This window comes from Corvus hawaiiensis, chromosome 2 (genome assembly GCF_020740725.1).
Source record: "Corvus hawaiiensis isolate bCorHaw1 chromosome 2, bCorHaw1.pri.cur, whole genome shotgun sequence".
NCBI lineage: Eukaryota > Metazoa > Chordata > Aves > Passeriformes > Corvidae > Corvus > Corvus hawaiiensis.
Window position 1 is genome coordinate 89,797,815 of NC_063214.1, and position 24,953 is coordinate 89,822,767.

General features: G+C 37.9%; 1 protein-coding gene across 9 annotated transcripts in view; it reads left to right on the plus strand.

Annotated features, from left to right (window-relative positions):
* OCA2 (OCA2 melanosomal transmembrane protein) overlaps positions 1–24,953 on the plus strand; it is a 190,801-nt gene that overhangs the window by 41,984 nt on the left and 123,864 nt on the right. For all 9 annotated transcript variants that reach the window (XM_048324885.1, XM_048324919.1, XM_048324895.1 and 6 more), the window contains 7 exons: positions 7,179–7,277; positions 7,882–8,070; positions 11,912–11,969; positions 12,869–12,941; positions 21,739–21,896; positions 22,389–22,471; positions 22,808–22,961. In XM_048324885.1, the coding sequence (XP_048180842.1) occupies positions 7,179–7,277; positions 7,882–8,070; positions 11,912–11,969; positions 12,869–12,941; positions 21,739–21,896; positions 22,389–22,471; positions 22,808–22,961 (814 nt within the window). The remainder of the gene's footprint in view (positions 1–7,178; positions 7,278–7,881; positions 8,071–11,911; positions 11,970–12,868; positions 12,942–21,738; positions 21,897–22,388; positions 22,472–22,807; positions 22,962–24,953) is intronic.

A 24,953-nucleotide genomic window follows, 5' to 3' on the forward strand; every position in this document is an offset into this window, starting at 1 on the left:
ACAGCAGATACTCTTTTCAGTGCAACTTCTCACTCCTTCAAATGGTAGGTTTTTTGGACCTGCCATATCACTGTGGTCCTAGTGGATGATCATGAAATCAGGGTTGACTTGTGTCCCCATCCCCATCCTGTCCCCGCTCCCTTGTTGGGTGCTGTGGAACAGGCCCTGGTTGGGAAGATCATGGCCCTGCCAGACCCACAGCCACTCCCTGCTTCTGACTCCCCTCCTACTGGGTAGATGGACCTCATGATGCCCTGACATGGGAGCAGAAAAATGTGTGGAGAACAGTTCCTCTGAGGTAGAGTCAGAAATGCTTAATGGCAGCTTAAGGGTTAAGTCCTTTCTTTTATCTTCACCCACTGCAGTGAGCTCCTGGTCTGTTAACTATACCTCTATGTCTTCTTGATGGAGAGCTTCCCTGACAGAGGCAGGCAAACAGTTTTAAGGTAGACAAATGACCAAACTGTGGAGATACCTGAATTTTTTTTTTTTTCCAGAGAAGTACAGTAAACCTCCAAAGCCCGATTTGATTTTAAAACAGGAATCACAGGCAGCACTCTATTTTCCAGGCTATTTTTTGAACCTAAAATTGCCCTTGCAGAACATGTTCACTTTCCAAATCCAGCAGAAGTGAATGAAGCAAGCACACTGTGCGTGCCCTGTATAAGGAACCATTTCCATCTAGAATAAGCTCAGCACGCATTTCTCTACACATTTCTTAAGCATGTTCCTTAATTGCCTGGGGTCTTGGCATGGCATATGTTTCTCAATTTGGAATAATAGAATAATTTAGGGTGGAAAAGACCTTTAAGATTATCAAGTCCAACTGTTTCCGCAGCCCTGCCAAGAACACCACTAAACCCTGGCCCTAAGTGCCACATCTACCCATCTTTTAAATATCTGACTTACCTGGTGGTAACTTAACACTTCCCTGAGCAGTCTGTTCCAATGCTTGACAACCCTTTCTGTGAAAAAAATATTTCCAAATAGCCAATCTGAACTGTTCCTGAAACTACTTGAGGCCATTCCATCATGTCCTGTCACTTGTTTCCTGGAAGAAGAGACCGACACCCACCTCATTACAACCTCCCTTCAGGCAGGGGGAGATAAAGTCTTCCCGAGCCTCCTTTCCTCCAGACTAAACAACTCCAGTTCTCTCAGCTGCTCTTCATAAGACTTGTGCTCCAGACCCTTCACCACCCTATTTACTCTTTGGACACACTCCAGCAACTCAATGTCTTTCAACATGAGACCGGCCAGCTGGCTGTACCTCTCACAGGTATCAGGTAGTGCCAGCCCTTCAGGATCCCTCTCTGGGGATCCCTCTGCAGGATCCTGTACAGTCCTGTCTAATAGAAAACTTAAAAAGTCAAGTAGAAAATGAGTCTGTATTAAGTAATGCTTTCACTGCTAATTTTTTCTGACATCTTAATGGTGCATGGGTTTAAAGGGCCTGGAGGTTATTTGCTGATTTGGTGAAGCTACATAAAGCAGTCATCAGGAAACATCTGGAACATGTTGAGAGATGTGAGCTCTGGATTCTTTCCTTGACTCTGAGAGTATTAGCTGGCTAATACTCTAATAATAATACTAATATTAGTATTAGTTCATTTGTGATGGGTAGTCATAGCAATTTCCCCACGATGTGCTACTGCTGAGCAGAAATCATCACGGAGGGTTGCATACCATAAAGTTGTCAGCTGTATGCATACAGCTGCTTAGTGCACAGTAAAGGTTTAAGAGTTGAATGCTATGATGTTGGTCAGCACAGTTTCTGCCATGTAACTGTTCCTCAAAAAGTGGACTTTATCAGAAACTTACAAATACCAGGTCTGGTGGGAGAAAGTGTTTTAAGTGCAGTCAAAAGCTGGTCTGGGGCTTTCTTTCTTTGTAGTTTTTTCTTTATTTTTTTTTAACCCCTGCTTTTCCATTTATTTCTGCATTTTGCTTGTTTACAGTTATGATAAGAGTAATTAGTTCAGTACATATGATTTGTATAAATGTTTTCAGGGAAGATGAAGCTTCTGAAATAAGGTTTTATTCTAAAAGAATGTAGAAATGATAAATTAAATTCACGCTGTTGTGACTAGTCCCCTGCATGATTAATGATCTCTCATATTTTTACTCTGGACTTCTCTTCCAGGAAATTTTGCTTAAGTTGTTGTATTTCTTAAAACTCTTGGCTCAGTAGTATTCTTGAGCTTTTGTTTGAGGCAACCTCATGCTTATAATATTTTTAGTTACTAGTTTAGAATTAGATTACTAATTCAGGAAAGCATGCTAACTCTTTTTTCCCCCTGATTTTAATTTTTTATATAGTGAAATTTTTAATAAGTTATTGTCAAAATTGCTGATGTTCTTGCATAATATATATGCTTCCATATTCACCTCTTCTTCAATTCTGACCAAATCTTTCCCATGGAAGTGAGAATTACTGCTTTCTGTTTTCATAGAAATAGCTCCCCAACTGATAGTTGTGTGCATGACATAACATATGGGAGATGAAGCATTATATTAGCTGATATTTAAAATGAATCTTTTTTATTATAAGGATTGAACGCAATGCATTGTGCAGCATGATAAATCTTTTCAATACAAGGCTAAATAATAGGTTCCAATCAGACCTAGTGATTATTTTAAGTGTTTGCAGCCTAACTAGGATGAATATGGTCATTTGCTTTCTCAGGCTCTTGTAGGATGTTTATTTCTTTTGGTGTCATTTGCTGTAGTGCATTTGGGATTCAAATGTTGCTTATGGCTGAACATCAGTGCCCACCACAGTCTTCCTTTTCCTTTTGTTTAAAATTGCAGATATAAACACAGTTAGGAAATGCCTGAAAATGTGGTCAGAGTGCAGGTCTAGTGCTTGATGGCAGGAAAGTATCAGCTGCAGGTAATGGGAAGCAGTGGTGTGCTGTAGGTAAAAACCGCAGGCCTCTTCAGCCGCCAACTCTAACTAATGTCTGAGGAGTCATCAGCCCATCAGTGGGAGCAACTGGAGTCTCCCACATCTCTTCCTTTCATCTCCTGCTCTCACTGTACCTCTCCAGAGGGCCAGTTTGACCAACTCAAACTATTCTATGATTCTCATATTTGATGTAAAAAATGCTAATGATTTTTGGGTCTGGACCGTGAGAAAAGAACTGTGAACACAAGTGGTGTCCAGCTTACCAGATCCTTGCCTGCACACAGTATAAATCCAGTGGTCCTCTCATCCTGCAAAGAGGCCTATCCACAATGGGTTGATGAGCTGACCTGGTGATCAGTGTCTTGGTAATGTTGCTGATTTGCTCAGTAGAAGTGGATTGCACTCCATTCTAGCGTGTGGATATAATGGAAGTTTCTAGCTATTTGATCAGGAAGAAACATTCAAAGTGTGAGCTTTGGTTTTGAAATGTGTCACATTTTGATTTGTTTCCTATTTAGACAGTGTCCCAATTACCAGCTACTTGCAGGGTTTAGGAGTACCAGGAGTGATACTAAGATGGTTTTTGAGCACTGCAGACTTCTTCCTCTATCAGCAGGGGGTCTTTGGGCCTTCCTAGGTTTTGGTTGCAGATGATCTGTTATCTTTGGATTAAGTGGATGGTCAAATTGCATCTATAGCATCTCTGCAGAAGTATGAGGGGCATGGGGGTCTTGCACTAGGCTCTCTATTCAATGATGAATTTAATTTTTATAATCCATCTCTATTTTTTAAATAATGTTTTTGCAACTTTTCTTTCTAGAGCTTTCATCCTTCAAGATTCCTTTATGCCCTAATTAGCTTTATTGTTTATATTACTCTCATTCTCTAATTAGAGTAATCACATCATGGGGGAGTTGAGGCTCTTCTGCTTTTTCTCTAATTATTTTTGTTTTGTCAAGCTTGGCTGTTTCCTGCTGCTTATTCTTGTCCATGTGTTTTTATTCTCTGCAAATTGATGTTGTCATGTACTAATTGTTTTTACTTTATCTGAAGACCTTTTCTGTTTTTACTGTCTTTGTCATTCTTGGCCATCTGTTCAGCTCGAGTTTCTTTTAAAAGTGATGGGACCAGTGCCAGCAAGTGGGGGTAACAAAGTGTAAGAAGAAAGTGAAGGTGCTGTCTTTAACTAGCATTCTGAATACTTCAGCTCAGGTTCTGTCACTTAAACCACCTTCCACCTGACCTTTATCCTTTCTTTCTTGTTGCCATTCCTGTGGTTGCTTTGCCCTTCAACCCTTTTTGCAAACTGGCTATTCACAGTAGTGGTGAAGAGCTGCTGAGATGTGGATTGTCCGTGGAGATACATATGCCTGTGTAACACAAAGCAATGTTGGTATCAGCCCCTAACAGTTAGAAGAAAATTGAAACTTTTATAGAAAGTGTTCTGGTTACTAGTCTCAGAATTTACACATCCTAGGAAAAAAAGAACAAAAGAAAGTGCGGAAAGGTTAATGGTGTGCACAAGTGTTACGATCCGGTTTAAACCCAGAAGAGCAAAGAAAACTAAGTCTCCGTGTACAAAACGGAAAGAACTTTCAAAATGTACCCAAAAATGTGATTAAAACCAAATGAGGTTAGATGTTGGTGCCAAAAAATTGATATATTTTATTTAATAGTAAAAGAGGCAAAGCAAAAGAAAAACAGAAGGAAGGAAGGAAGGAAGGAAGGAGAAGGAAGAAAGGAAGGAAGGAAGAAAGAAAGAAAAAAGAAAAAAGAAAGAAAAAGACAGAAAAAGAAAAAAAGAAAGAAGTGTGCATGGAGGGTGGGGGACAGGGAGACATGACAGGGGTTAGGTGGAAGCATATCACCCTTCCAAGGGTCTCAAAGATGTCTCGTTGCTCCCCTCCATCTGGTCTGCTGGTGGTGAGGGTCCCCCGTTGCCGTCGCCATGCCACCACACAGTGCCAGATGCTGAAGAGTATAGAATCCAGTGGATTAATATACACTTTGGGAAGGTGGGAATGCCCATGTGTCTCCCCTGTAGGGGGCCAGTTTGACACTGTACCTTGCAACACTGTGGATCTGTTGCATCATCTCTGATGTAGGGTCTGGGGACCCCTTTCGGGGGTCTTTGATGGGCCATGACAGCCCCCTTCTGCTGTCCTTCACATGGATGCGGCCTTTTCCCTGGGTGAGGGCCCCTCAGCCGAGCTGGTCTGCACGGCGGAGGATGGGCAGTCACTGCGCCTCTGACCAGAGACTTTTCCAACACCCAAAGACTCTCTCCCCCCATCCTTTGGTGCAGGGGGTCTGTGAGAGCCTGGCAGCTGATAGCCCTGGGGCTGTGGTCTCCACCCTGAAGGTGCTAAGCTTGTGCTTTGTGAATGTCCCAAGCCCTGAGTTGTTACTTCATCTTATCTTCATCAGCGAGAGGTGTAGGGCCTCTCAGAGCCCCATCCAGGGTGCGGTAGTCTTCTCTGCAGCTTTCGTCATACAGTTTTAAAAGTCCTTCATGAAAATGTTTAAGTCATAAACATAATATTTCAGTCAGTCTCTGACAACAAGGTGAGGTAAGATCAGAACAGCATTTATTATATATGATTTGAAGCCTTTTTTTCCTGTGGAGCAAGTGACATTGTTGTGTTTAAAAGCAGAAACAGCTAAATGGTCTTTTCATGAGTCAAATTTCTGAACACACAAATTCAAGGTCCACCATCAGAATTGTTATCAAAATTGCCCCTTTGGATGCAGACTTTGAGTGTAGTTGGATGCTGGGATTAGCCAGGAGCATATCAGCAATGCTTGCCGAGCACATGTTTAAAGTCCTGAGAGTGTTCTTGCTATCCCTATGGGTTCCATTTTGTAAAAGCTCTAGGTAGCCTCTTACATGGAAAGCCATGATGAAATTAGAAGAGCAATTGCTTCAAAAGCACTGGTTTCTCCACTTAGACTTTCTTTTGTGTGAATGATACTCTTCTGCTTCAAAAAGGAAGCACTTTGATAGCTTCAGAGTATGCAATCATCTCTTCACAGATGAAGTCTCAGTGCAATGTAGCGCCTGAGTTGTAATCTGCCCAACATTTGACCTGAGGTACTGGGTAATTCAATCTCTCTCATTCACTCTCTTCTGCTGAGACTATGTGGCTTACAGCAGAATTTGAATGAGTGTTGTGGACACTCAAGGCTGAAATAACCATATGCAATTGCTCTGCACCTAGCGCATCTTCTGACTGAAAACACTACTGAACAAACAAGCCGAAGCAGTACCTGGAAGTTTTAATTTTACAAAGTCAGAGTCCAGACACAGCTCTACAAATTGTAAGAAACTTCACTGTATTCCATCGTGTTATAAAGTCAAATACGCAAATCCTTCTTTTTGAACTGTTCTTATAAGATTGAATACCCAGTCACCTTTGCGTATTTATTTAGTAGTCCATGATTTTATCGTTTCTTGCTCCTCACAGTCCAGCAATAGTAGAAGAAATTTTGGGTTTCTTCTAAGTAGGTTTCCTCTGGGTGTATTGAGACCTGCATTTTGACTGTATATCTAGCATATTTCTTTGAAACTTTCTGGTGGTGGGAGACTACAGTTTTGGATGGAATAAATCTGAGTGTACCTGAATAATGTTGATTTTGATAGTAAATGTCTCTGAAAGAGCCTGGTCATGGGAGGATGTTCTAAAATGGCTCAATTATTTAGTTTCTCCCAGAAGCCTGCCCCAAAGACAGACCTCTGTGATTGTGACTGATTGTCTTCAGCTGCTTCTTAAGTTCGAGGATTTATACTTTGGCAAAAGCTCCTTCACAATGCTAAGCTGCAATATGGCAAGAAGTTGCTTATGCTCTGTTTAATTATCTGCAACACCAGGACCAAGACTTGACAGAAACCATTTGGAAGGGATTGTGCTGCAGAAATGAAGTACTTGCATTCAGATTTTCTTCCCTAATACAGAGAGTATCAAGGTTACTTTAGGGATTAGTAGATTTGTAGATTGTGATCCATGTCTCAAATAACATGGGAAATAAGTTCTTCTATTTTCTCATATTTTATGAAGTATCCTAGTGTAAACCTATATAAAAGAGTCCCCCGTGAGTATAAGAAAGTAACTACCATGTCTAGTTCAAATGTAATGAAAACCCTAATTTAGGTGAATACCATTCTTAAAGAATATTTAACTAATTAGATGGACTTGTAGCAAAATATTCTGTAGATCTGTAGGGAATAATTTTACTGCATACTTACTATTCTGGTTTTTTTCTCCCTCCAAAGATATCACTTCAATTTTTCAAAATTATTCAGCTTGAGGTCAAAAAACACTGGTTTTACAGAGAAGACACCACTACTGAAGGTTTCCTCAGAGGAAAATGGGTGAGTTACTTTCATTTTTCTCAAAATATTTTTTTCCTAAGCTCTTTTCTATTTAATTGCATGTGGTTCTTTCTTATATCCTAACGCCAAACCTTCTGGGAAATAAAGTGAATAGCAGGGGCTATAAGCAGAGAATTACTCTGGAGGACCTTGGTAGCAGAGAAGGGCCTGAAAAAAGGGAAGGGAAGGATGTAAGGCCTGAGGTCAGGGTGATTAGAGAGCCCAAAGCTTAGACAGCTGCAGGTTGTGTGCTCTTATTTCCTCCACGTGTTGTTACACAAAGCACACTGAAAGACAAAGCAGAACTATAGGGAAGGTCCTGATAATGGAGCTTACACACCAAATCCTGAAGTACATCTGCCTGCTGTATTAGAGAACTGGTTCTCTCAGGTGCACCTAAATGTCATGGGGTCTTTGTTCTTGCTCCCCAGTCTACCCAGCTGTGTCACCAAGGGGAACTCAGTCTGTACTGAATAAATCTCTTTCTATGAAATTTTCCATAAAAATCTCTCAGAGTGAACCTAAGGTTCTGTAAAGTCAGTTGTATCTACTACCTGTTGAAGTAAAACACTGTTTTATTATGTTTACTGAAAATGTGTGACAGGTTGCAGTGTATGGCCCTTCATAATCCAGATTTTACCACAGATGATGATTCATGGGACAACAGCTCTGCAGAATTTGAGCAAAGGTTTCAACTGGAAAGTGAAATGACAAGTTTTCCCAGATCTGCTTCTTCTGAGAAATATGAAATCTTGGACAACCTTCATGTCAAGTTCAGTTTATCAAAGATGAGGTCTGAATTCAAACATTTTTTTTTTCTTTTTCAAATTCCTGCACGTATTTGTTTCTATGCATAGATGTCTAGAAAATGTTTTATTTGTGTAACTTAATAAAATAAGACTCTGTATTTAGACTGTATCTTGCCACTGATAGTGTGAAATTGATTACATAATGACCAAGAGCCCCTGGTTCTAACAAGAATCAATCATAGCACCTATTCTAAATTTGTAAATAAATACCTTCTATATTGCTTTTAACATTTCTTTGAAACCATTTTTTAAAAGCCCCGTGGTTGATTCCACAGCATTTTTTTCTTCAGTGTTTTCTTGCTTCACTTTAATTAAAATGTGTGTAAAAGTTCTTCTGTAGTCATCACAGTAGCTTTTCACATATACACAAAGCAAAATATAACTGAGAATTTTTCTATCTTGGACAACATTAATATATTTCACTCTTTACCCCAAAGCAGTCTTTTACATCATTTAGGCATGGGGGAAATTGAATCTGTTAATATATTAAAAGATAGCAATATGATAAGAGCTTAACTTCAAATTTTCTCAGGATATTTTTGCTTGGGATTTAACTAGCAAAACCTTTAATATTGGATACTAATTCCCTCTGCCCCTTCCAGAGGTTCAATACTTTCTCTAGTTTGGTTTGGTGTCTGCAGATAGCTTTGCAGGGTTTTCACGGAGCCCAGCACTGCAGGTCCACACCTCCTTGTGGATTTACAGTGTCTTTCCAGAGGGATGTCAGTGCATCTTTTCCCAATCTGTATACTGTCTTAGCTCATCACTTCACAATTGTTTTCCTCTCATTGTGCATATGGTATTGTGCTCTCCCACTCTGCTGCTGAATAAATGGAGCAGGAGAATTCCAATGACTGCAATTAGTGCAATGTGAGCATATGCAAAGAAGTTTGGCAGGTGTCTTTCTTCACATTTGTGGTAGATTTCCCTGGTATTTGATGTAACAAAGGTGTCTATTGGGAGTGTGAAATCCATTGTTTCCAGTACAGCATAGGTTTATAATCTGGGGAGGAGCACGTTTTTCTGGCAGAACTTCCCTTGAGATAAATTTTGAGTGCTATAGTGGAGGTTGTGCATATGGGATCAGCTCCTTCGCTGTTGTAAATCAGCATAACTCTGCTGAGACAGCAAATGAAGCTAAACTGCCTGACACCACATGCAGATCAGACTAAAAATCATTTGCCTTAGAAGAGGGGGTAAAATCCTTTCTAGCTTTATACTCCATGCATTTCCAACTGAAGTCAAATAGGATTGTGCTGGAGGCATATATCAGCACGGGATTTGGCACAGGGCTTGTACTTGCATTGCTGTGCCAGATTAGCACTGTAGGAAGACACAGATTGCAAACCACGGGTGAATCAAAAGCTGATCATGTCGCAAATGTAAGCTGTTAAAAGTGCTGCTTCCCTAATATGAAATTCCAATGAAAACAAACAGATGGGAGGAAAAGACCCTTCTAAATTCTACATTTATAAAAACCATTTGTATAACCTTGTTTTAATCACATCCAGCTCCTTTGGATGAGTTTCTGTTATTTACAACAAGTGGTTATTAATTTATAAATGCTTAATTTATGTTTTTTTTAAAATTTCACTTGTGTCTTAACATCAAGGGTTTTTTTAAATAATAAATTTAATTATTATTATTATAAATTGTAGGTCCAAAGTGCAAACAAAAAATATAAAGTATGTTAAAATTAAACTAGTCTGGATTAGGATTTATTAATTCATAACATAATAAATTCTCAAAATTCCAGAATGAAACTGTAGTGTAGAGATGGGCAGAATAGACAGGCAGGATAGAGGATGTATGACTAAGATGGCACTAAGTGTTTTCCATAAATCACAGAATACCAAAAGAAGCTTTTAGTGATGAAGTGCTGATAATGGCTTTTGTCATCATTCCTTTCTTTTCATGCCTTTATTACCTTCTTCCTCTCTCTACCACCTTGCTTTTCAGTAGAGTAGGGCTACTTGGAATTTCTAGAAGAAGCCACCTAACTGTCTTCCTTCTCCTCTTCCTCTGCCTTCTCTATATTTCCATGTTGTGCAAAGTTTGGGTAAAGTTGTTGCCACTTGTATTTAATAGAGGACTGCAGCCCCTTTGTACCAGTTTCTCTGTGACAACACATTTTTATTAGCTGCTGGTTTTTATCAGCTTCTGTTTGGAAAATTCTAAAGAGAGGGGAAACTTCAGAAAAGAATGTTTTTGAAAAATGGGTCTCCAGTCATTTATGTTGCTTTCTGTCAATGAATTGATTTAGGAACTTATTTCCACTGTGATTAAAAATTATTTATGACATTCTTCAGACTATTCTGCTTTAATATTTTGTCCTATAGCATCTGTCAATGCAGCTTTTTTATTGCATTCTTCCTTTTTCAACTAATTATCCTGGTAACTTGAAATGTTTTCCTTCTTGCTTGTCATCAGGTTTAAGTCAAGCCTTGCATTTGTCATTCTGTCAGAAAAGCAAAGTTTGAATGTTTACTTTTGAAAAAAATTGAATGAGAATATTGATGCTTTCAAAATGAAAATATGTAATGAGGTCAAATCAACAGAAAGGGTTCTGTAAATTAAGACATCAGTATAACATATTGATGGGCAGTCAGAAAATTTTTAGTTGAGTTGTCTTTTGAGTAAGATTAAAAAATGGTAAAAATACTAAATCTTAAGATTTTTTTCTCAAGACCATGCATTTTCAACATCCACATTTTAATTTGGAGTTATCCTTGCCTAACCTACTCAGTAGTAAGCTTGGAAAATTCAGAATATTTTATGACATCTAATTTCCAGAACAGGGCATTCCTTCAATAGGCATGGATGTGCTATGGAAAAAATACTTAGTTTTGTTAGTAGATTTATGCTTATGAAGTATATTTGGTTTTAAAAGATACTGTTAAACCCAGAAGATTCTTAAAGCTTGTTCTTGTCTTCAAACTGCTTTTTCTAATACTTTTCAGGGTGTGAATTATAAATCCATATTACCACAGGCCTAGGCCCTAGGGTATATCACCGTGTCCCACAGCCGTAGAAGAGGAGGAGGAGAGAAGATCCAACAGGCAGGAATTGTGCAGCAAGATTGATTTATTTAATTATTTTACAAACTCTTTTATAGACTTTTTTCTTCATAGTCTAATTGGACAAAGGATCAGCCACCCCTTGGGGGTGATTGGCCAAAATCCTAAAACATCCATTGTCAAAATATTTTCCTACTGTACTCTAAACAAGACTTTTCAAGGCTGCAGGTGTTTGGTTGTTTACATAACTCTGCTACCTCTTCTGTGAGAGAGAAAAGTCTCTCACGGACTTAGAAAATAGCAAGAAAATCCTTGCTAGCAGCATTTTTGTATCCACAAGTCCAGGTTTGAGGAAGTCACTCATGACACCATCTGTCTTTGCAACACGCTGTAGTTTCAGCGCAGCCATGCCACCTCCCTGTGATGGCAATGCTCCTTTGCCTCTCTGGAAGAGACAAGAATGAGCTAAGGGGGATCTGGGTCTGTCAGAGGCCAGCAGCAGCAGTGGACAAGTGGTTCCAGGATCCAGCTCATTCTGCAGCCTTCCCTTAGATTTTCCAAGGGGCAAATCCTCCTTCTTGTGCATTGAGATCCATCTCGCAGCAGACCTGGTGCAGGAGCCCTTACAGTCACCAAGGCTTCCCAAGCCCCTGCTGACCTTGCTTTGTGATGTCTGTACCCTGATGTGGTATATTATCACCCATAAATGCTTAACATAATGTTTCTAAAATGTCAGAGCTGTTAAGAGACTAGAAAATGCTGTTTTAAAACTAGCCAGATAGTAAATACATCTTTCTTTGTGTTTCAGATGCTGTCTAAAATTCCTGAAAGTTTCAGGCCTTTTTATCTTTGTAGTTGTCTGCTCTGTAAGTATTGAATTTGTAGTCTTCCCCTATCCCCATTTCCTTAGAAATAGTTCAAAATGAGCAATGATCTTTTCTCTTAGCTCACAGAAAATGTCTCGAGGCAAAAAATGACAATACTGTGCAGGGCTTCATGCCTAATGAGACTCCTATTTGGTGCACTAGTCGCCCCTCAGGACAATGTGGTTGAGTAAGCAGTTGAGTTGGTAATTTAAAATGCTAAAGGCAGCTTAACCCCAGACTTGTAGGTCCCTTATGGATGCCTGTTGCATTTAGGATACATCTTTTGATCCTGACACCTGAGGAATGCTCATTGGGGAGCATTCTGGAGGATGCCCCAGCAATGGCAGCGCTTCACAATGTCAAAGGCAGAAGGTGATGGGGAGGTTGGCATCTCCTTGGAGTGGCCAAAGTGCTGCCCTCCCTTAACAAAATCTTCAAAATCAGCAAAATCTTAGACTGAAAGTGCAGAGAAAAATTTCAAAAAGTTGGAGTTTATTCTTTTAGCAGCTGTGAGGAACTCCTTTTTGGGTAGCAGGGCTTCTGTGGCAGGAAGAAAATAGATGACACTCTGCATTTCCTCAGGTGTGGGTGTTGCTTTCCAGACAGATCCTGAGGATTACAACTTCAGTCCTAAGATTCATTTTGAAAAAATGCATAAAATATGTGACTTGGGTTGTAAATTAACAGAAGGAATATTACTTACCCTTGTTAAGTATCCCAGAGATGCTTTTCAACTGTGGTGGAAATATACCTGAAAATACTGAAAATACTGAAACAATCTCACAATTGAATGCAATTTGAAATTGATTTTGCAATTTTAAAGTATTTGAGATAAGTTTAGCAGGTCTTTTTCAGTTTTTCTGTTACTAATAAATGTTTATTTTTTATCCTCACCCTAGATTTTATTTGGCATTTATCCAGATCAAGGTATGCCCTGGCAGATGTTGGCTGTATCACCTCTGGAAAGCTTCTGTATCCTTCTTTCATTATAAAAAAACCTGTTCTGAAGTTTAATTGATAAAGTGGTTGAAAGGGGGGGTGTCTTCTGTCTTATACCCTGAGAGGACTGGGTGTCCTCAGAGCCTTGGCTGCATTTAGACTTGGCCTTTGACACAGGCCCAGCTGTGCTCGCTCTCCAAGTTGTACTGAATGGCACCTGTCTGGGGCCCGGAAACTGTTTAGAAGAACAAGGAATAGAACAACCCCAAATAAAAAGTATTCATCATACGTGAATACGGATCTGAATGTGAAAAGTCTTTGAGGGAATGAACATTCAGTTAGTAAACAAACAAAAACTTTTGCAATTGTATTACATCTCTTGTTCCCACTATATTTCTCATTTAATCAGTCTGGTCTGAAATCTGCTTGACTCTTAGTTCACTAGTGTTAGGATTCACCTATAGAAGTATTTCACAAGGTCCTGCAAGGTGCCTTGTTTTGAAAAGGTGCAGTAGGTTTTCATTTTTGAAATGTTGTGTTCTTCTATATAACTGATCAGTTCCATAGCTTTGAACAGGGAGAGTCCACTTAAAATAGATTTAATTATTAACATTCTCACTGTCACCAATAGTGACACTATATAATGCACTAATTAGTAGGGTAAATGAGGAAGAAAATGTTAGTGCTTTAGGGCAATTTATAATTAAAATTTGAGATTGCTTTTTGAAGGGAAGCAAATGGACTTTTAGTAGGACCAATAAAAACTTCAACTGCAAACTCCCATCAATATCCTGTTCACATCAGTGTTTTTTGTCCTCCTTGAAACTGTTGTTGAAAGCTCCTATGGTGGTGTGGTGGTAAAGAGCACCAGGGCTGTCACAGCCTCATCTGCCAAGGAGGATGAATTGGAAGTGAGTCTTTAAGTTCAAGTTTTAGTCAACTGTCATAGCATAAATTGAAGATTTCATCTGTTTCCAGATTTGGGTTGGAACCATAGCTGTTGCATTGTACACATTAACTCTGCAACCAATTATTCCCTTTGTTTGTTTCAGGGAACTGCAGTTGGGGCTGGGATTTGAGTACAAACAGGTGTTCCTGTATTTCACATTTTACCTATCATGTCAGGATGCTTTGAGACAAATAGCTGTCAGACAGTCAGAATGCAACATTTCATTTCTTACTTGACAAACCCAAAGCTAATGCTTTTTAGTTTGTTTAATGTGTGTTGAAAATTGGATTTCCATCTGCTGTCTGATGTCACTGAGCTGGGGAAAAGTGAGAGGCAAGCAGTCCAGCAAAGCCATGTTTCTTTTCCAAGGTGATGTAGTAATTCAGGCAGAAGTGTCAAGGAGAAAGTTTGCATTTCTAAAAGAGTTTTGGAAAAGGCACCAGCAATCCTGACTGTCCTCTTACTGTTGCTGTCAGTCTCCATTTGCCCAGCAGTAAGTTCATGTGATTATCTTCCACTTTGTTTCATAGTGAAGAAAGTATTCCACTTCTTGGCTAGACATAGGTAATGTTAACCATTCAGACAGCAGTGTTGAAGATGCAATTTATGCTGGCTGACAGACTGCAGTGCTCCCATTGGACACTACCTGCTACTCTCTGAATGATGGTAAGGGTTTAATGGTAGGTTTGCAGATGTGCTGCAGTAGTCCTTGTCACAAAGCCCTTGGAGGTTGTCATATGAGACTTTGGGTGGAAAATAAGTATCTTAGCTCATATGATGCCAAATTATGCAAATGAACACACTTTACCTCTTGCTTATGCTTCAAAAGCTATTAAGAAGTGTTGAATATGTACTAACCACTATATATTTTTTTATTTTTTTGAACTCCTTCCTCTCAGTTCTATTTCTTTCCAGAATTGCCCAAGCACATTGATGTCTTATGAATGTGTGCTCATGCATACAGTATATCTCCATACACTAGAGAAGTCAAAAACAAAGTGTGAAATATTTAAAAAAAACAAATTAAGTGATTACTTTTGGACTTCATGTCCTTTGTCATCCTGGTGTCATCTAGATATTTTTGTTTTTTCTGCCATGCCCATGAGATCTCAGGTTTGCTCGGAGGCAGGACTCTCCTTCTCTGGTGCTGGGAGAGACCTTCATCAGCTGGTGTGGGGGTGACCTGCTTTTCAGATGAGATCTCTGTGTTTCTGTACCTTTATTTTTTGTTTGGTTTTACTTTAGCTGTTTTTCTTCCTGTTATCTTCTCTGTTGTTAGCTCACTTGTATCTCCCATTGCTTTGGCCATCCCCATGGTACAAACCTGGCATGTAGCACTGAGGTGTGCTGGCTGCAGATTCTGGAAACACATCTTGCCTCCTGTGAATTAACAGAAGCTTTCTGAGTCTGTAATTTTGTGTGTGTCTGTTTTTTTTTTTGGTTTTTTGTTTTTTTGGTTTTTTTTTAAATACTGATTTCCCTATAGGCACCAGACATAAATTCAGTGATTTTAGTATAGTTTTTCAAAATATTGGTAATGTCTCTTTGTCAACACTTGGGATTTATTGGTTTTTAAATTCTAACACTCAGTTCTATAATACCAGAAACAAGTAAGTTTATACTGAAGCTTGACTAGAGGAGCCGGTCTGCCGGAAGCAAGATTCAATATTCCTAATGATGTAAAATGTGTGAAGCATTTTCAGATCTTTTCTTCAAAGGCTGTATGTTAAGGGTAGAGCATTAGTAGTAATTAAGATGACAGAGGAAGAGATACAGAGCCTGAATAAATTCCAGAATTTCTTTGTTTAATTATATGTACCTATTCTAAGACATGGACATTCTTATTTTCTCTTAGCTCTTTGGCCATTCAGACCTTCAGGAAATGTCTCTCCATTAACTGGGTGATCAAAGAGTGAATGAGAAATATTCTTGTTCTTCTCCACAACTGACATACATTTTCAGACTTGAAAAATCTTCTGAAGTGCTAAATATACTTCATGTTCATTCATTTGTTTCTAATAACTACTGCCCTGATCTAAGCAAATTTTAAACTTTTGTCCAGCAATGGGGAACAGACAACTGGAGCAGAACTAGACATTAGCTTTTTGACTTGAATTAGTCTTTGTGAAGTTAAAAAGTAATGGGAATTCATGGATGCTTTTAAGGAATTATGCAATCAAACTGTATGCTATTTCACTGTTATTTAAAGAAGCGTCTGTCTCTGATACAGTGCCTTCTTTCTTTCACTGTACCTCATGCAATTTTTGCTATTTCTACATTTCTCAATAGTAGAAATATTTTCTTTTTACAAAAGAAAAGTTAAATCTTCAGCCCATTTCTGTGCAGTAGATCTCACACCTACCTTACCTTGCTGAACTCTAAGTTTCCATCTTTACTCTGTCCCTGACAGCTGCTTCAGTAACAACAACCTTTGTTTCCCTCTCAACATCTGTACTTGTGCCCATCCATAGTACAGGTGAGGGAAGATTAGATCAGTGTGGGCAAAGAAGTTTAGTTTTCCTTTTTTGGATTGATTATCAGAAATTACCTGGGGAGTGGGCTGTGAATTCTTCCTGAGTCTGGCCAAGGATCTTGCATTTTTGTAAATATTTCGGTCCTGATCTGATTGTCTGATTGTTTAAGCCTTTGACATCTCCCCAGTAAAACTTTTGGAGCAAGGGATGACATTTGGAAAATTAAATATTTGCACAGCACCCAGTGTGAAGAGTTTCTTACTCACTTGCTCTTTATATTCTAAATAAAACTCAATAAAAATACATAACCTGAAGTCACACATGAATGGGTACATGCTTACTCTAAATCAGACAAAACCAGAGATATCAAATTGACTAGACAGGGGCCATTTTTATGGATGTACCTCCATCCTCTCCATGACAGATTTCGTCACTTCCAGTCCAGGATTAAGGTCTCAAATTCAGAAAGCAGAAGATGTATCTCAATAGTAAAAATATGTTGAATTTTATATCATAGGCTAGATTTCTCATTTCTTTGGATTCAGTGGAACTACTTAGAACAAATGGATGAGGAGTCTCTAGAACAAGCAGACATAGATCCCCTTATTATCAAATTCCTTGCTAAAGTTGTATGAGTTTGAATGATTTCTGCATGAATTTGCATTATTGGTGCAACTGGTAATCATGGAGCAAGGAAAGGTCACTAGAAAAACTTGCAATCATGCCATGACCATTAGTGACATGGAAAACAACATTTCCCACTCCCTGAACAAGAGGTATATATAGATAGAAAGACTGTGAGGCAAGAATACAGTCAGATTTTAACAGAATTTTCAGCTTCCTTGAAGGTTCTTCTCCAGGGAGCATAAATTAATGTAATGAATTACAAAACCTCTCTAATGCCTTTAATTCTTTTCCCCTTTGAATATTTTTTTATTTTATAACTCTAGTTCTCTACTGCCAGACTCTCCTCCATAATTTTTCCTTGCAGAAAGCATTTAAAAATCATTTCTGCTTTCAATGTTGTTGGAAATGTACTAAGCATTTAGGCCTGCAAGCTATATTCAAGCTGTTAAATAGATGGATGAAGACCAGGACCATGTGCAGAGGCAGCCAAGAAGCAGAATCTCGAGGCACAATTGATAAAATGCTGTAGAAATGAGTTTGTTACAGAAATTCTCAAACTGATGGAGCAGACAGAAAGGATGGATCCACTGTAGACGATAATGGAACTTGATTACTGCCACTCAAAAAAGGGGGAAAATAAAAAGGTTATAGATGCAGAAACCAATAGGGACAGAGAAGTGTGTGGTTGAACTTGTTATATTGTGAAGGGATGATGTAGAAACAACCTCATCAGCTACAAACAGAGGTAGGAAATAAAAAAAAGAAAAGCAAAAATACTAATGCAGCAATAACACCAGTTAAGGACAACATGCAAAAATGGATGCTAAGACTCAGGGAAAATGCCTTCTTTAAAATGTTAATATCCTGTAGAAACTGTCAGCATTTTTGGAGAGCAAATGGGACGGGGAGCCCAGGCAGACATTCCAGGAGCCTTTTTGTTATTTTATTCTGTTATCAGTCTAATGTACAGAGTTGAGACCCAAGAGATGGTACAAAGTTCATGTCGTCACAGGGAGCCAAAGATTTCCCTGTTACAGAGCATTCTTAAAGGCTTTTTAGCCAATAGCATGCTTCTAAAGTTTACACACAACTGTTCTAACCAATCTTCAATAGTGCACATACATCTGTTGCACACAATACTTGCTTGTTATGCCTTATATAATAATGCATAATATTCCATTATTAAGCTTAAACTTATCTATCTTGCTCAGCATATTTTCTACAACTTCAAGACCTATCTCAGCTAAACCTAAAAACTCTAACCATTGTTTTAATGTCCTTGCTTGCTATATAACTGTATCTTCTATCTTCAAATTTTTGCAGCCAAAGCTGATTCCTAAATTCTTTTGCTTTATTTCTGAAACCTGCTTTTTTCTCACCCCTAAGAGCCTTTCCACCTTTTGGGTTTCCCACAAGAAAGTAGCATAAGTTACCTGGTCATAAATCAGGATGAATAGTGTGTAACTACCTCAGAAACTTGGTGAAAAATAATCCATAGACATAGCATCCTCAAGGTCCATTTTACAGTATACAGAATAGGATATACAAATAGATGTTAAAGAAAGCATAAAGTCAGCCATCTGTGTGCAAATACAACAGAGAATCTCTGTCAAACACGACTTTTTGGCTGCCTCTGTACATATTGAAATAATTGCATGATGGAGGGTAGAGCAGGACTCAGTATTGTGGGGAGTGGCTCAGCTACTCCTGAGTTGGTCATCCTAGGCTCTCTTTATAGTTAATAGAGAGAATGGATGTTCCTCATGAGCAATTCTTCTCATCTTCATGTAGTGGTCCAAAATGAAGCAATGAATTCCATCTTAAAAGCACTGTCTTAAAAGCACTGTTTTTAAGGAAGCAACTGTCAGATGCAGATGTCCAAAGTACAGAAGCATAAACTGTGGTGAATGAATACCCGTTTAAATGTTTAGCCACTGCATCCCATTCCATCATGTTTTCTACATAAGCCACATAAAAATAAAGTAACATGAGGTGACTCTCACACACTCTTCAAAACCTCTAGGAGCAGCTCTTCAGAAAACCAGGATCAAGAAACACAGCTCTTGGTTCAGCTGTGAGCAGCAGACCTGCTCTTGTGCCAGATGTAAATACAGACAGCCACAGTGTAATGCTTCACAAAGTAAACACAAACCCAAATCCCTTGACGGGCTAATTCACAGCAGTAATGTAATTTCAAGAATAGAACTACATCAAAATGAAGCAGTTTAGCTGAAGTGAAATAAAACTATCAGCTCTGGCTGTAAATCTCATCAGGGAGATTTTTATGCTTTAAAGGGGCACACTGGAGGACACATTACAAAAAAAAAAAAAGTTCTGAAAAGGAAAAGCATGATTAAATTGCAGAATAAAAGGGAATATTAGAAGTAAAAAGATAGTTTTCCCAAAAGTTCATACCTGAATGATTAAAATTTAGGGGAAATCACATTCTGGCAATATAAGGAAAACATAAAACCAAAGTAAGTCTGAACAAAAATATTATGAAGAGCAGCTTGATAAAAAAAAAAAAATCATATTTTTTCATATAGGCATGTCTGAAGTTTTTGTCTGGTTTATTTTGATTCCACCTTTCATAAAGGCTGCGATCTGCTGCAGTCTAACAATGGAATTATGGCAGAGTCCCTAAATATTGTTTGGAAAAAGATAACTGATGGGATTTGAGAGCCTCAGTGCAGACTGGTGAATGATGTTCTGTTGCACTTGCAATCAAAGGAGAACCATTTTTTTTTTTCCTATGGCTCTTTATGATGGTTTTATAAGTGCACAGAATGGAATGGAAAAAGTATCCTTATCTGTAGAGGAAAAGAAGAAAGCCACTCTTCTTGAAAACAAGGTTTGATTTTTAGATATCATTTCTAGTGTCATCTAGATAATTACAGGATTTATTTTAAATGTGCTGCTTAAAAGGAAGCTGCCATAATTATATTCACTTGAAGCTTTTCAAGACATAAGTGTCTACATTCCTAGTGAAAAACAGACTGTCCAAAGTTGTCCCAAACCATTGGGTTAATGACTTCAGGTCAGCAGACCTTTTAGAAGGTTTAATTAATATCTCTAGTTAAAGGTATAGATATAGTTCCTGTTGAGACTCCTATTATGTATCAGTTAGTGACACAGAAAAACTGTGTTGCCAAATCACATTTAAAACTTTCAGAAACAGAAGAGAACTGTTGTCATTTCTGTTTATGTTTGTGTAAATATGTCATTTCTGTTTGTGTTTGTGTAAATTCCCCTAACTGGACTTGTCTCCTGATTTGCTACATGTGAGATTATCTTTTTATCCTTTCCTATGTGAGTCCTTTAAGCAAACAGGTGCTTGGGAGTTTAATTTTTTAATGAACCGGCATGTGAGTGTCACTGGTGGTGTTTGCTCTGCTTGCCTTGCTAAGCAGGGTGACATTTATATTACTTTGAATGCATTGGCTGCCCACCTGGCACTAGATCTGCAAGGGTATTTTTTTTGGTTACTGTGGGAGATTACTCTTTTCTAGATCCAGAAGCACCTCATAATCTTTCCTCACTAGACACTGACTTAACATGGAAGGTCTTACTGGGAGTCACTGGAAGCAGGGCAGAGTACAGCACTGCCCTGAGTCCCATCTAACTACCCTGTGTTTTTTCTTTTTCTGTTAAAGTCTCTGAGTTTTGTAGGCTACAAAGCATCTTTTCGGGAAAATTATTTTGGTGGGTATATGATCTGGTACACTTTATTTTTTTGTAACATATTCACTCTTTTTAGTATACTCGATAAATTATTATATGTTAAAACCATTAAGATATTCAAGCATGTGATTAAGTCTCCGGTTTTCAATGGAACATGTATGTGCAAAACTAAGGAGTTATTTTTGTTTGTTTGCATTTTTGTTTTGTTAGTGATGCCTTAGCTTTCTGTCTGTCACAGACAGGAGCAAAACAAAAAGAGTACTGCTCTATTATAGTAACAAATGAACTGTGAAGGGTTTACAAGCTTGGATTATCCTCCTTCCCTCCCTCCCCTACCTACCAGCCTACATGGGTGCTTCTTTTTTCAACCATGCCAGAAGTGAGCTATTACAACACTAGGTTTAAAAAGCTCTAGATGTATTGGGATGAACAGAACCAGACTTCCAATGAATTTGTGGATCGTGGTTGGCTGATTTTTCAATGATATTAAACCAGGAGTGTAGTTTGACCACACCTCATGTGAGATATCTCACAAAAAAAGAAGTAGATGAGGGAGCTGAAAGTGATAGAGTCTATGAGTACTTCAGCTGAGAGGAGGTTGAAAATATCTTCTGGATATTTGTAACATGGTGACCAAAACTTTGACCAAAAAGCAAATCCTCTGGCAAAACTCCTCTGGAGTTTCTATGTTGTTTTCACCAGTACAAGTTCTGTGATATTTAAACTGCTGAGCTAGTGGTGTAGCCTTTCATCTAGTACAAGCACTTAAAAGGCCTGACTTCTCTGTCTCTCTGCGTATTTCTGTATGCTATTTTGATACATCAGGTGAAAGCACTGGTAATCCCAAAAGTCACTAGGAAAGATATATTTTTTCTGAAATTGTAACTTTTTTTAAATTAGGAAACTTGGTCAAAACAGTACTACTTGGTGAGGAAGTAGACATCTCTTTTGTTCTTTTGTTCTTTTCAAAATTCAAAAAGAGGCATTTTAGCTGAAGAATGTATTTTTTAATATAAATTGACTACTTTGTTTTTCTGAAATTTGTACAGCCTATACTCATTTTTACTGGAAATTTACACCTTAACAACTATCTTAACAGCTATGAATCTGACTGACTTTCATGATTCTGCTCTGTTGAAGTTAGACATAGGAGGCCCATTTGGGGCACAAGCAGTTGATGAGCAAAAAGAGGAATACATTGTTGTACAAATCAGCCAGAATGAAAACACAGGATCAAGGAGTAGGCGCCAGCAGCAGGTGATGGTCTTTAAATTCTCTTTCACTTTTTCTGAGGTGTGTTTTATCACTTATTTCCATCACCACTGTCTGGATTAAGTGGTCATGCTTTTTGTTGCTGAGAAGTGTTTCAATTTCAGCATTAGAAAACTTACTGTAATTAAAGTGGCATTTTCTTTTACCTTTATAAGGCTTCCTTTGGCTTCCTGTATTAAAATTTTGCTCTTTATAGTCAACACAAAGTGTGTTTTGGCATCCTCCCTCCAGAGGACCTACTGGATGTGTCTCTCACTTCATTGATTGAGCGAAGGCATGAGGATAAGTTAGTTTGCTTAAACCTGAGCACCCATGACAAACCTAATCAGGGGGAATTAATTTAGGCTGATTTTATGCCTGATCCACCAAAAACCTCCAAAATGGACAGAAGAGAGAAAAAGAGGCATAAAACCCTGTATCAGGGCATATCACTATCACTGACTTCTGCTAATATTGCTAAATGTGACTCTCTTGCAGGTGGTATACAACTGGTCTCTACCCTTAAGTTCAAGAAGAAATCAGCAGATCATCACAACTAGAACCTTTCAGATACCAAACAGGTTGGCTAAGAGACTGAAAAATGATGCATTGAAGTAGTTTCCATAGACTTGACTAAGATAATGTTTTAAAAGTAATTATCACTGCATGTTTCAGAGGGGCGGCAAAGGATGACTCTTGTTCTTTAAAAGGATTTACAAGACTGTTTTGTACTTGACTTAATTTCTAAACAATACTTTTTGGAGGGATCCAGTTTGTTTGAGAATGTTTGAGGAGTTGCTTGCTTTTTTAAAGATATAACACATATATTGATAAGTACTTGATATAAAACTAATGCACAAATAAAACAAAAGGTATTTCATCCCAGGAATAAACAAAACTTCTTTTTCTTTCACCAGAGGCACTATCTTCATAAACATTCAAGCTTTCCTGCAGGAGCCTGGAAGTGTTCCTCTCTCCATGAAGCATCAGTACCTTCATGCAAATATAGAGGCACAAGTAACAGTTGCATCCATCATCTTAGTAGGTGTCTACGTGCTGATCATACTTGAAGTAAGCCAGTTTTGTACTTTGATTTTCTTTTTTTCCCTATGTTGTAAGTAGAGCACAAGAAAAAGTTTCACTCTCGGGATTTGATATAATTCTAAAATGTGTATATAACTTCATGCACCATCAGTGTTGCTAATGACATTAATAAGATACATGTGGGGAAATTGTTCTGAATTGTAAGTGATTTTGCCAAGTTCTTTTAATGTTACAGTAATCTTGTATATTTTTCTATTAGGATCTATAAGTTTTTTAATATTTCAACAGAATTATAGTCTGGTTGTGAGAGTAAAAATAGGTCAGAATTGTGAAAGGTGTGGAAAATTTATTTTTAAGTTAATTATTTTTTAAGATAAGGTAAAAGAAAAAAACCCCTATTTGGTTATTTGTCTTCTCTAAGGTACCTCAAACGATGAACTTTATGTACTTTTAACAGGTTAGAATGATATATTTTAGTATATATATATATACATATATTTTATATATGTATATATAATATACATATATTTTAGTAAGTGACTTCTAGGCATTCTTTTACTGTACTATTTGAAGAGGAAATGGAGTCTGAGTTAACATGAAGTAAAAGGACAGGGAACTTTTAACATATACAGCAACAACATTCCAAAACCTTGAGGTATGAAATCCAATAGAAATGCATTGCATCACACGAAGAATGGAAAACATATCATAAATAGTACAGAACTCCAACTGACTTCTTTGAACTGAAAACATTTCCTGTTACCTTAAAATGAGTAGCAGATGGGGAGGAACACTTTAAAAAAAATTATTTTTAATTCATATGAGCACCCATACTGTCAATTTTCTGAGTCAAATCACACCTAATTTACACTAGTATGAAACAAAGAAATGAATGAAATAAAGTCTACAAGGTGCTCCACAGTATATATCTGTCCAGCATGCTCATTTTTCTTCCACATCCATTGCATATTTTGAGCTTTTCACCCCATTACCCATTAAAATGGTGAGGCTGTAGAACACCACCTCATCAAAATACCAATAATGGATGCACACAACACAACAGATGCTTTAGACATTTAGATTATGTTGTTCAGCAATGATTATTTCATTCTGGAGTTAAAAATGCCTCTATGTACATTATAAATGAACAAAGAGATATAATATTAAATGCAGAGGGGGATTGGACTAGATTTTTCTATAAATACATGTAGGCATGCAGCACAGCACCAAAATGGACTTAATGCTTTTAAATGCAACTTCTTTTTTAAAAAAACCCTGAAACAAACAAAAATCCCCATGCCCAAGCCCCCAAACCCAACTATGCAACCTTTTAGCAGTTGCAAAAACATCAGGTTTTAAATGTATATAAAGGGGGGTTTTGTGTTTGCATCCTGAAAATCTGCTTTGGAACAATTAATGTGGAAAAGGAAATAAAGTCTTGAAACAGAAAAGCAAAACCAGGGAAAGCATTAATTTTCCTGTTGTTTTTTAAGAAAAAACCTTAAAAAAGCTCATTAAATTATTGCTTCTGTGAAAATATCAAGGAAAGATTTCTGTTGTTGGCAGAAAAATGATATTCTGCAAACTTGAAGGTAGAAATAGATACTCATAAGTAAACTTTTTTGGAAACTCAGAATGTGGAAAGTCACATATTGCATCATGATGTTAGCTCTTTTCTCCATAGCATCTATAGGATTGACAAATGCTACCACAAGAGTAAATTCTAAACTCTAAGTTTTTATGCTGTATGGTTCCCTCATGGATTTCTTGCAAGCAATGGATGTTAATATTTTTAGAAAATGTAATAGTGGCTTTCATTATATTCAGTATTTATAAATTCAGTGCCTGAAGTCCTGCTTTCTCAACACATTGCACTCTCTATCCTTTTAGCTGTTATCACTGTTAGAGAAATCAATGTTACTGCGGGAGCAATCACTCGTGGATTTTCATTTTTGGTGTTGCTGTTCCCCATCTTTTATCAGTCTTTATTAGTTTCCTGTATTTTATTCATTATTATTT